A 13,521-nucleotide genomic window follows, 5' to 3' on the forward strand; every position below is an offset into this window, starting at 1 on the left:
AATGATTTACCGACAGATTCACCACGGTTGAAATTAGATGGGTGTGAACAAATAGACAGATGATTTGATATTTTGACGAAACAGTCCAGACACCAAACATGAAATAATTAAATTCAAATATTCTCGTACTAATTAGCCAAAAAGGCTTGAAACAAAATCACTTTCGGATTCATATCAAAACCATTAAGAATTCGACATTTTTATCCCTCCATAACTCGCAAAACAAATATCGTATTTGTTTTCAGGTGTATTCTCGTCTGCTGGTCCCACATTTGGATAAATCTCGCAAAAATGAGTCTGTGTTTCATTTCAGCCTGTCGTCTGCTGTCAGTTCACGGTAGACAATCGACCTGTTACGGTTATCAAAGGATTCACGTTTTTTAGTACAATGGAAGATAGAGTGAGAACAGATGCACGCTCACGTAATGACAGATTGTGTTAACATCGTTAGTCTTTGAAGGGTTAAAAAAGTAAACAACGCGATTTGTGACAATCAAATAGTGACGTAATTATTTTGATTCGAAATTTTGTATGCTAAATAATAATGCTGTACGACTAGACCCAGCAAATCACGTTCCTTGAAGTTTGAAGTTGAAGGCCAGGGGGAAAACAAACATTTAAGTTTTGTTTTCTGAGATTCAAAACATAGAAACACAATCACAGGTTTGATTTTAACAATATGGCAATCTTCCGGGTTTCTTGTTTTTAGCATTTCTGTCTGTGTCAACGAATCATGAATTTCAGCTGAATCGTCTATGTTGTCCAGGTTGTTTGGATGGATTTGCCAACCCATAATAAGCTGTCACAATCTCCCAAAACACTTTTTTTTTCATTTATTTGATCAGAATAATTTTGTTTCAATTAATGTAGATCAACTAAAATGACACTCAACTTGTCAAAAAGTCTCAAACCCGACATGTCTTTGAAGTATGAGGTTCGAGACGATATTATTTGAAGTTTATTAGAAACTTGAGCTTTTATAGTGAACGTGCTCAAAGCGCTTCACAGGAGGTCCCTGGCTAACAGCAATGCTTTACATGTAAGATGGGATATGATACCTGTTAGGCGAAATATTACATTTTCCCCCCCCCCCCCCCCCCCCCCCCCCCCCCCCCCCCCCCCGAGAGAGATAGCGCTGTTAACGGTCAGGTACTTATTCTACGCACGAGTAAGGTGAAAGAACTCAACTATGCGCCGCTCAGAGCGGGACTGGAACCCTGGACCTCCGGATCCGAAAGCGCGTGTCATAGTCAGACTACAAATGAAGTCAATGAGGCTGAGGTTTCTATAGTGAACTTTACAGCTCAACGTCTTGTTACGAAGTCAAACGATGTTAAACGCGGTCACTGATCGCATAGGTGGAAAATCTAGTTAACAACTTAGTGTCTTTGGCCAAGGCTTTTCATACATATTTCCCCACTCCACTCCAGGTATGTGACGATAATATTACTACTGCTGCTGCTGCTGCTACTACTACTACTACTACTACTACTACTACTACTACTAGTACATCTATCGCGACAACAACAACTACTGCTACTAATACTACTACAACTATTACTACTACTACTACGACTACTACAGCTACTCCTCATCCCACTCCCTCTCCTCATAATGCTACCACTACTTCCATTACCACCACCACCACCACTACTATTACTACTACCACTACTACTACTACTACTACTACTACTACTACTACTACTACTACTACTACTACTACTACTACTACTACTACTACAACTACTACTATTATTATTATTATCATTATTATCATTGGTAGTAGTAGTAGTAGTAGTAGTAGTAGTAGTAGTAGTAGTAGTAGTAGTAGTAGTAGTAGTAGTAGTAGTAGTAGTAGTAGTAGTAGTAGTAGTAGTAGTAGTAGTAGTAGTAGTAGTAGTAGTAGTAGTAGTAGTAGTATTCATTCATTCTCTTATTTTAAAAAAATATCTTATATATATTTCCTTTTCAAGATATCCAATGATAAAAGCACAGAAAACGTGGATATCGAACTCTCACTTAACATTGCGTGTGACATTACATCTTTTCGAAAGCAAACACAAAGCGAAACCAAACAGAGATCTGAAGATGGAACCAAATATTTAGTTATTTGGCACCAGGATATCTCGCTGTGTCCCCTAATACGTTAACACAAAGACAAAGAGTAGCCTGGAGATGGAGAAGATCAATCGTGGCTCGACGCTAACTAAAATCACCAAATCAGAATTAATTTGGCCCCAAGCTCAGGTCGTGAAAATAGCAGGTGGGGCTTTTTCCACGGGTAGATAATTATTGAATAGAGACAGAGGACAGAGGAGGGGGGCTGGTGACCAGCATGGAAAAGAGAGAGAGAGAGAGAGAGAGAGAGAGAGAGAGAGAGAGAGAGAGAGAGAGAGAGAGAGAGATGCGATTAAACCAAAACGTTATGGAAATATATTTAGTTGAGTCGTAGCAACAAAGACCAAAAAAATTAAGTAGAGCTGGGGGGGGGGGGGGGGAATCTTCTGGGGTTTTTTCTTCCTTTTTTTTTATATCTGGTACAGTACTTTCACCTCAGAACCCAACATATAATGTGTGTACGAATGGAGTTTCTACTCAAGCACGAAACAACGCCATTCTGATGTTATAATTTAATTCACTTAGGGCGAATGTTAGATTTATATCGCAAAATATACGGTATGGGTTGTGGCAATGTTTGTTAAATATGGTTTTTATAATCATACAAAAATCTATTTATTTCATATAAGTATGTTTGTGACTACTGGTCTAGTTTTTACCTCAGTTACGTCTAAATTTTATAAAGTTAATTTGCTCTCAAGAGCTTTTCAATGCATGTGACGCCAGAGTTGCTCAACACCCACAGCTCTTTCGGTGAAAACAGTAAGATAAAGAAGTTTCAAAAATGAATTAATAAAGTGAAACTGAGGAACAATATTGAGCTAATGAAGTTTTAAAAAATGTAAAGAGGCTCTTGGCTCTTTTATGAAAGTTGAGCAGGATAGTTGAAAAGCATCACTATTACAGTACTCGCTGGGTTCTAGCACGCTCTCGGGAGAAGTGAAAAAGCGTGCTAGAATCCGAGCGTACCGAAATCCGATGCCCATGGGAGGTAACCAATACACTTGATCACCAAGCTCTAGCGTTTCGTAGTGCAGAGCGTGCTGGAATCCCAGCGAGTCCAGTACTATGCTACAGTAATGTTTTGACAGAAAACAAAATATTCTTAAAATAAAAATAATAAATTTGAACATGCATATATATATATATATATATATATATATATATATATATATATATAATATATATATATATATATATATATATATATATAATATATATATATATAGCGCATTTCCACGGATTAATCATGCTCTGAATGTTTCTTTTATTCTCCCAGCACGCCAAATGGAACCACATTTCTATTTCATACAGTATCAGTTGCCTGTTAGGCATCCTTTTGTTCTAACACTCTTATAATATCATTCACTGCCTATAGCCAGGTAAGGTACTCATTCACATCTGAGTTAAGTGGGGTTGTGTGTGTGTTAATACCCTTACCCAAAAGACCAGATTTTTTCACACTCACTGTAACCCATCCTATCCGGCCACTGACGACGCTTAACATCGATTGACAATTTTGACAAGAGATACCGTACAGGTAAACCACCACGCCACATCGCGAAGTCCCAGGTTTGAGAGTTTTTGACAAGATGAGGGTCATTTAAATCGATCGATATTCGAAGGACGAATTTTCTAGCCAAATTTTCAAATATGGGTTTTTCCAGAGTTCGTCAGAGTACTCACTGGATTTTAGCACGCCGAATTCGAGCACGCGTTGCAATACGATTCAATAGTCTGATGTCACGCCGCCCGGCACCGGCGGCCATCTTGGTTTTAAACAAAGAAAATCATTACTTTTTATTTTTCATGCTGGCTAGAACTTTTCATATGCCTTGTGATCAGAATGTGTCAAAGTCAAAACAGGATCAAATTTATGGGGTTTTTTTCCCCTCTGGATACCCTTTATGCTCGCCGGAGAAATATTTCATACGGGCGTCCGTCATTGTTCCGATAGTTTAGAGCCAGTGTTACTAAGTTACAATGCGTCATTAGGAAGGAAGTGACGTTACGACTGTTGAAGAGTATAATATATGATACACTAGAGCAGCTGGGTGACGAAATGTATTGGTTACCTCCCACGAGCATCGGATTTCGGCACGCTCTTATTATAGCATGCTTTTTATGGTTCCTCCCGAGGGCGTGCTGGAATGCAGTGAGTGCTGTATTTGGTGTTACTGTTAGCTTGAGACACATTGCAAAACGCTATGATTAAATTTATTGGAAATTTCGCGATATAAAAGTTCGCAATTTTTATAAAAATAAAAGGCAGTTTAAAACTTTCAGACAATTTGTGACTCAAGATCACTCTGTCAACAGTTGAAATTTTGATCATCTTGACAACTGATATCCATCTTCTTGTCTGTTGGTTGCCAGATAAAATCAATATTTAACGGTCAACACAAAAATCATCTTCATCTTGCCGTTAAACTTTTCAAATGTTGTCTAACTGACACAAGAAACTGCCAGGGATATGAGATATTCCTGGCTTGTTTCATATTTAATGAGGTCCATGAGAAGATCGAATTCTGTTCAAAGTTTGCATTGACGCAGACGTGACTTGAAAAGTAACGTTCGTTAGTTTTAAGGTTTGTTGTCATTTTACTTGGGATACTATTTTATTTTATTTTCTAGATTTGTTCTTGTAAAATAAATGAACAAAATATATTAACAGTGTTACATCAATAGATTAATAGACAAAGATATAAAAAAAAAGAAAGAAAGAAAGAAAGAAAGACAGACATACAGATATATATATATATATATATATATATATATATATATATATATATATATATAGAGAGAGAGAGAGAGAGAGAGAGAGAGAGAGAGATAGAGAGAGAGAGAGAGAGAGAGAGAGATGGATGAATGGATGGGTAGACATATCGATGAGTAGACACGCACACACACACACACACACACACACACACACACACGCACACACATAGATAATAGATAGAGAGATATATAAATGAATAGACAGGCAAATGGATAAATAGATAGATACAGGTTGGCAGATAGATAGATAGTTAGATAGATAGATAGATAGATAGATTGGCAGATAGATAGGTAGACAGAAAGCTAGATAAAGAAATTGCGCCTTACTTTTTGGAGGCGGCCTGGCTGTGGCCGTAATGACCGGTAACTCAGGACGCAACATTTACTGAGATGTGCAGACGACGAGGCCCAACCTGTGTGAGTTTGAAAAAAAAAAGGTGGGGGGGGGGGGGGGGTGTTTAAAGAATAAGAGACTGACTGAATATAGCTAGAGTGAATGGTTGTAATTTACATGACCCTGGCTCAGATCTGCAATATTTTAGAATTATTTTCATCTTTTTGTGAATACACCAGTCAATGAGGAGCTGGGTCATGTTTACATATTGCAGGGATTATAACTGTCGTACTCTGGAAAATCACATAATATTTTAAAATTAGGCCAGAAAACTCGTCCTTCAAATATCGATCGATTTAAGTCACCCTCATCTTGGCAAAAAACTCTCAAACCTAGGACCTCGCGAAGTCCTAGGTTTGAAAGTTATTGCCAAGATGAGAGCATAAGATTTCAACACGCTCGGATTCGATATGGCACGCTTTTTGCACTGTACTTTGCGACATGAGCATCTAATCCAAGAGGTAGCAAGTATTTCTGGTTTCCTAATCCAAGCGACCACGTTTTTTTCTTGGTTTTTTTTTTTCTACAATGGAAATGAATAATAACCTCTGGAATGTGTATAATTAATATGAGACTCTGAATAACACAAGGAGTTGACCTTCCAACCTGCTAGATAACATCCAAATAGAAAATGAGTTGTTATTTAAAAACTTGAGCGTATATATATAGTGCAATTTCCATTAAACGTGATCAAAGTGCTTTGCATGGAATCCAAACCCAACAGCAACACTTAACATGTAGGACGAGACATGACGCCTGTTAGGCGATGTTACAATTTTATCCGACAGTCAACGCTTGTAACGACCAGGTACTCATTTTACACCTGAGTACGGTGAGAGAATGCGAGTAAAGAGCCTGTTCCAAGGACTCAATCATGCGATGCTTCGAGCTGGACTCGACCCCTGGATCTTCTGATCTGAAGGCGAGTGTCATACCACTAGACCACATAGGAGGGGTTGCTCCTGTATATTTCTTTCGGCTTAGATAGTAGAGAACTTCCATATAGATAGAACGAAATTGACGTCACTCGGGTTTTGATATTGTTTTTTGCCATCCATGTTTTTGAGTTCTTCTCACTAAGTGTATTAATCAGACTATAAACGTTCAAGATTACAAAGAGTTTTGTGTGTTGGTCCAAATATTTCCGGATTGCAATGTTGTGAGTTTCTTAGCCAAAAGCACAGCATATATAAGAGAAGAAAATTTACTATTGAGTAAGCTATTATTGACGGCATAAAATAGAAGAAAAAAGTCGTCCTTCTTAGGCTTCGGGCCTCTCCGTGGAGACGGAGTCTATCCCGACTATACAGCATTCAAAGGATAGTAGTAGCATTTGATTGTAATAATTTGGATAATACGGTTATCTATCGCAAAGTACTTTCGGCCAGATAAAACAGACCCAGCTACCCAATCAATCGCCTGACGCTAGATTTATTTTTGTGTTGCCTTTTCCCCCTCAAATAAAAAAAAATTAAAATTCGCCTAGGGATGAGTTGAGTCAACTTTATGTCATTTTTCCCCAACTCTTTTTTATTGTTCCAACATGACCCGTAGGCTTGTTAACATTCTTTATGAATGGTTCTATAATCATATTTTTTTTTTAAATACTTATTACAATGAAGGCTTGTTATCCAAAACTCGTTAAGTCGATTTTTCGACTTTTTGAGATTTATCATCCATGAGATAAATTGAATCATAAATCGTATTTTAAACATCAAATGGCAAAAGAATTTCCCTGGATGTGTGTGAATTTGAGGTTTAAATATGATAAAATGATAGACCGAAAGAGAATTCTAAGGAGAAATAATCCTCAATGTCTCAAAATGGAGAAAAAATGGAGTTAGGGAGTTTTGGAAAATCACTCTTCTAATGCACATATTTGCAGGTCTGATAACCGAACGCAATTGTGGGCTGAGTAAACATTGATGTAATGGAGTATATTTTGCGTTCGTTTGAGAGTATTTCCATTACAACAATGAGCCCATAACATTTTTGGGTTATCAGACCTGCAAATAATAACACGTCGACTTGAACACAATTGAATTCATAGTCAAAATTAAATATTGAATATAATATTTCGCAGTTTGAGAATCCACATTATTCTACCCCTCTCCCTAAATAGTAACGCGTGATGATATCAAGTTTACAATTATTAATTGTGACGTCAGATTATCAAAAGTTAAATTTGATTAAAATTCGGTTTTTTGGAAAAAAAAAAGAAAAAAGAAGAAGTAATAGGTATGTCATTTAAGTATTGTTTAAATATCTTTTACTGAGAGATGACCAGAATCGGAATTGATTGAGGGGTAGAATAAAATATTTCTTACACTCATGCGTTTTGGAATTCGAACTTTGTTTCCAACGCGCACTCGCAAGCTCGTGCAACGGTCCGGAATTCCAAACAGCAGGAGTGTAGAAGAATCGTATATTCACTTTCCTTCTTGTTTTAAATTCAATCTCCTTTTAAAATACGTAATTAAATCAAATTAAATGATATCAATTATCTTAATGGAAAATTTAATCGATACTTTTAAGCCGACAGACCTAGTCTTCTATGAAGTCTTTTTTCCTCAATAAGTTACCTTTTTCGGTTAAAAACCGTATTATCACACCTAATTCTAAGAAAATTTAAGAAAAAAAAAGGTAAATTTGAATGGAATATAAATAAATAGATAAAAATAAAATCCCCTTTATTCATCCCATAGGGAAAATTTCTCTAGGGTCTATTCCAGACGTCAGCCGCAGTGCAGCGCCGCAGATTAAGCTAGGGCAAGGTGACTTGCTCAAGGCCACACAGCGCAGCGGCGGGTGATCGAACTCGGTATCTTTCGGATACTACGAAGCAAAGACCGTACCACTGAGCCAGCTGCCCCTCTATGTGATCAAACGCCTCAAAACGATATTATGTCGTGATGGGCTAGATATCAAAAAGGGATTTTAAAGTTATTTTTAATCTATGGGAGAGCGTGGCTCAGCGGCACGGTCTTTGCCTCGTACCAGAAAGGTAGCGAGTTCGACTACCCTGGGTTATTCCAGTCTTCGCTTGGAATAGATCCTTAAAAAACATTTCCCCTAAGGGATGGAATAAAGGGAATTTATTATTTAATCTAGCCTAAAGTTGAAATTTCAATTTTTGTATCTTTAGGAAACTATGTTCATTCTTCTCAATCAAACATAATTTAAACTAATCCAAAGTCTCACATATTTTTAGCCATGAATTAAATTTCTAATAATAATAATAATAATAATAATAATAATAATAATAATAATAATAATAATAATAATAATAATAATAATAATAATAATAATAATAATAATAATAATAATAATAATAATAATAATAATAATAACAATAATAATAATAATAATAATAATAATAATAATAATAATAATAATAATAATAATAACAATAATAATAATACTAATAATAATAATAATAATTAATATAATAATAATAATAATAATAATAATAATAACAATAACAATAATAACAATAATAACAATAATAATAATAATAATAATAGTAATAATAATAATAATAATAATAATAATAATAATAATAATAATAATAATATAATAATAATAATAATAATATGATCTTTATTGTCCATAAATATGGTAACATCAAAGCCTCTAAGACATAATACTGATTCTAGACGACAGGTCACAGATAACATCGCGTACCACATCATCGATCGGTCATCATATAATGCTATGTTTTTAATCTAACCCGTATTTTTATTGGAACAGAGAGGGAAGGAGGTGTAATAATACATTTTTAATTATAAAATTAAATAAAAAATAGTGCGTATTTAAAGTTACAATACGCTCAATTCAATGCGCTTCTAAATGTCTCGCTATCTCCCAGAATGCCTCGTGGAACCACATTAACATTTTAATTTCATACAGTATCAAGAACGTGATTGAAGACCATCCCTGTGTACACACGAACAATGTTTAAGATATTTGTCAAGCATGGTCAGACATGAGATTAAGTTCTTTTGATGTTTGTTTTATTATTGTTTCTCTCTCTCTCTCTCTCTCTCTCTCTCTCTCTCTCTCTCTCTCTCTCTCTCTCTCTCTCTCTCTCTCTCTCTCTCTCTCTCTCTCTCTCCTCTCTCTCTCTCTCTCTCCTTCTCTCCCTCTCTCTCTCTCCCTCTCTCTCTCTCTCTCTCTCTCTCTCTCTCTCTCTCCTCTCTCTCTCTCTCCCTCTCTCTCCTCTCTCTCTCTCTCCTTCTCTCCCTCTCTCTCTCTCTCCTCTCTCTCTCTCTCTCTCTCTCTCTCTCTCTCTCTCTCTCTCTCTCTCTCTCTCTCTCTCTCCCTATCTTGTTTGTTTGTTTGTTTAGACTGTTTTATATCTGTTCATTTGTGTTTGTTTATATTTTCTTACACACACATTAATTTTGTAAATTGATGACAATCATATGTTTGTTTTTATTAAATATATATTTGTTTGTCTTTTACTTTTTTGCAAGCTTTTTATGTCCACATTATTTTATCCATGAATTTTAAATATCCACTTATTGTGTGTTATTGTTGTTGTTTTGTTGGGCTTTTTTTTTGGGGGGGGGCGGTCTTTTTGTTTGATTTTTCTTGTTTTATTTGTTTATTTGTTTTTTTGTTTGTTTTTTTTTTAATTACTATTCTTTCGTTCTCTGTCCCTTCTTTTTCATTTTTTTTTTTTTTTCGTGATTGGTTCATTCCTCAATTTTTCTTAAAATTTTATTTTGTCTTATCTATTTACAATTGTGTATGTCTATAACATTTAGAAATATATTAAAGCTAATTTCCGAAATAATAAAATCTCCAGAGTTATTTATAACTTGAGAACAAAATATTTCCACGTCATCTGTATGGAGTCCTTTACATACTCGTGGATACCGATTTATGAACGAATCAACTCGAGTAAAGTGTCTTACCCACGGACATAATGCGAAAGTCCACAATAAATTTAAAAAATAAATAGTAAATAAATAAATTAATAAATAGATACATTAACCAATATATAGACAATTTAATAGATGAAGTGATTAATTCATTAATTGATTAAGATAAAAAATACGAGGGTTTTGTTGGGGTTTTTTGTTTCTTGTTTGTTTGTTTTTTTAGTTGTGGTTGTTGTTGTTGTTTTTCTTTTTGTGGGTTTAAATATTGTTGTTGTTGTTGTTGTTTGGGGTTTATTTTGTGTGTGTGTGTGTGTGTGTGTGTGTTGGGGGGGGGGTTGTTGTATTTTTTGTGTTTTTTTTCCCTTTTTATTTAGTGTTTGTTGTTTCTTTATTCTTTTGTTTTGTTTTGCTTTTATTTTTGGGCTTTCAGCTTTTATTTTCCCTTTTTTCTTTTTCTTTTTTTTTTCATTGAAATTTTTGCCTCAGATTGTTAGTGATCGGATGTGATATCAATGGTCGGCGGATCAAACCTCTGAAGTTTACTTCATTCGAGCTTTGCGCACCATATTTTATTTAATTTTGGGCGGATCAGACCGCTGATGACATCAGGGGTATGATCTGCCCAAAATTAAATAAAACATGTCACGCAAAGTTCGTATGTAGACTTCAGAGTTTTGATCCGTCGATAGTGAAAACCCTAAAATTTCATATTTCTGATATTTTAGCTTTGAATTGACTTTTGGACACGAGTCTCACCCCGACGTAATGCCACTTGAGACGATGAGTCACTTATCACCTTGATGTATACGGTATCACTTTGAAAAAAAAATTATCTTTTTATCTATATGTTTATTTATCGATTTAAGTTATTTACTTGTCTATTCATTTTTATTTATTTGTTCATTTGTATCTATTAATCTATCTAGTTATTTGTTCCTTTTTTTTAGTTTTGTTTTATTTATATATTTATTTATTTAATTATTTATTTATTTATTTATATTTATTTTTTCGTGTATCAATTTTCTAGGCTTTGCAATTTCTACCCCAGGACTCGATCATCTCCAAATAATTCGGAATTTGGGAATATTTTGACTTAAATTTTTAAATGATTATTGGATTTTAAAAATCTGTTGACATAAGTTCAAATGTGAATGTCTGAATTTAGGTATATTTTGACTTAAGTTTTAAAATGAAAGTCGGAATTTAGGCATATTTTGACTTAAGTTTTAAAATGAATAACAGATTTTAACATTTATAACCAATTTGCACATATATTAATATCATTGTCTCTGTCGAAAACAAAATTTGTATGGCGCTTTGTCTCGTCCTGCACATTAAATCTTACCTTTGGCTAGGGACTCCTTAAAAACGTTGTGAGCACGTCTATAAAATGCTCAAGTTATGCTCAAGTTAACATAGGGGTTATCTATTGACATTATATCACAGGTTCATTTTGTATTTATTCTACATAATAAAGTCGACACAACAGACAGCACTAATATGCTTTACAGAATGCAAATTATGTTGGGTTTTTTTTAATATGAAAAATGTTCACAAATTTTACCATGCTCACTGAACTTTATAATGTAATTTAAAACCCAACAGACCATAATAATATGGAGCAAAATTGTCATTTCAAGTTAACAAAATAGATATCGACTGTCATTATCCCACTGACTCATTGAGTCTTATTTCTAATTTCATAGTAAACCCAAGGCATCGACACTAAGACAGAATGCAAATCGTGTTGTTAAAAAAGAATAATATGGAGCATTTTTACAAACTATGCCATGCGCAATGCGCTTTATAATGTCATTTATTACCCAAGCAAACCATATCATTATGGAACATAATTGTCATTTCAAATTAACATAGTGGATATCTGTTGTCTTTGTGCCACTGTCTCACTGGGAGTTTTATTTCTGTTTCCATTCTACATAGAAAACCCAAGGCAACAGTACTAAGATGCTTTACGAAATGGAAATCATATCTTTAAAAAGAAGAATATGGAGCATCTCCATGAATTGTACCATGCGCAATGCGCTTTATAATGTCATTTATTACCCAAGCATACCATATTATGGAACGTAATTGTCATTTCATACGCTATATTATGTCATTTGTCAGACGTCCATGTTGTACTGGCACTCTTACAATATATTTGATTGCCTACAGTTAGGCACGCATCTAGGACTTCATAATATAGATGTCACTGGCACGCATTCATTCCTGAGTCGAGTGAAGTAATGTACTTTACCCGTGGTATTATCTGGGCCCCGGATAAAAGAAATCATTGGTGCCCATCCGGTCACTGGGCACGATCAACCTTGCATGATCAGCTCAGAGTGAAGTTCGATAAACCCGGTATCTTTACTTAGGGGAGGACAATCTATAGGGCTCACCGTTTTATGTAATAGAAACTGGTATAAATTACAGTTTAACGGAGTCTGTAGAGCTCTCAAGAATTATAAATTACTTTACTTACTGAAACAGGAGTCTAAAAATGTGTATTTTAATAAATTAAGAAAAACAAAAACAATACAAGTAAATACAATTGTGAGTAAATATATAGATAAATGAATGAATAAATAAATTATTTTTTAAAGGTCATAAAATTATTTCTTCTTTTAAATCTGTTACAATATTCAATATATTAAGTTAAGATTTACCGACTAGTTTTATAAGAATATTTTGAAAATTAAGATTTAACAAAAATAAACATGATTTGATTTTTAAAATAAATAAATAAAATAAAATAAAAAGACACAGGCATAACAACAATTGACATACGTTTCAATTTGTAGATAAATCTCCGTGACGGTAAACTTCCCCCCCAAAAAACGAAGTCGAGAAGATTGCTTGAGCAAAGATAAAGATGTCGCCGACTGAAGAATCGGCCGGATTTCCGTGATTTCTGACAACTGGATCGGATTTATTTATTTATTGTTTCCGTTATTCAACGACTTCCGTTTTATCGCGACACTTGGCACCGTGGCCGCTGCTGTCTCTGCTGCTGCTGCTGTTGCTGCTGATGCCGTTGCTTTATCGGCTTCTGGTCTTGTCTTGGAGCAGGAAGTAATAGGTGGGCGGTGCCAGACCAGCTTTTGGTCGCGTTCTTGTCGGTTTATCGATCTGTTTTAGCTCTAGTGTCAGCCATTCGCCGGGCACACACACTCACACAATCAGTCCATTGACACAGACATTTGGCATCACCGATACAACAAGCAGATCGAGACAAACTTGGATCAGAAGCTGTGTCTACAATGAATGGTAAAAGACAAGAAAAGAAAAGAGAAGAAGAGAAAATTGAAAGGAAATGATATTGACCATTTAACTACGAGACTG

General features: G+C 34.9%; 1 protein-coding gene across 1 annotated transcript in view; it reads right to left on the reverse strand.

Moving 5' to 3' along the window:
• The window catches only part of LOC144969331 (nuclear receptor subfamily 2 group E member 1-like), a 32,522-nt gene extending 19,383 nt beyond the window's left edge, over positions 1-13,139 (reverse strand). Inside the window, exons 1-2 of the mRNA XM_078908441.1 lie at positions 12,967-13,139; positions 5,224-5,309 (exon numbers count right to left, since the gene is read on the reverse strand). Coding sequence (XP_078764567.1) covers positions 5,224-5,278 — 55 coding nt within the window. The 5' untranslated portion in view covers positions 5,279-5,309; positions 12,967-13,139. The remainder of the gene's footprint in view (positions 1-5,223; positions 5,310-12,966) is intronic.
• Between the last annotated feature and the right edge of the window lie 382 nt (positions 13,140-13,521).

This window comes from Berghia stephanieae, chromosome 3 (assembly GCF_034508935.2).
Source record: "Berghia stephanieae isolate SIO BIC M18660-M18661 chromosome 3, UCSD_Bste_1.3, whole genome shotgun sequence".
NCBI lineage: Eukaryota > Metazoa > Mollusca > Gastropoda > Nudibranchia > Aeolidiidae > Berghia > Berghia stephanieae.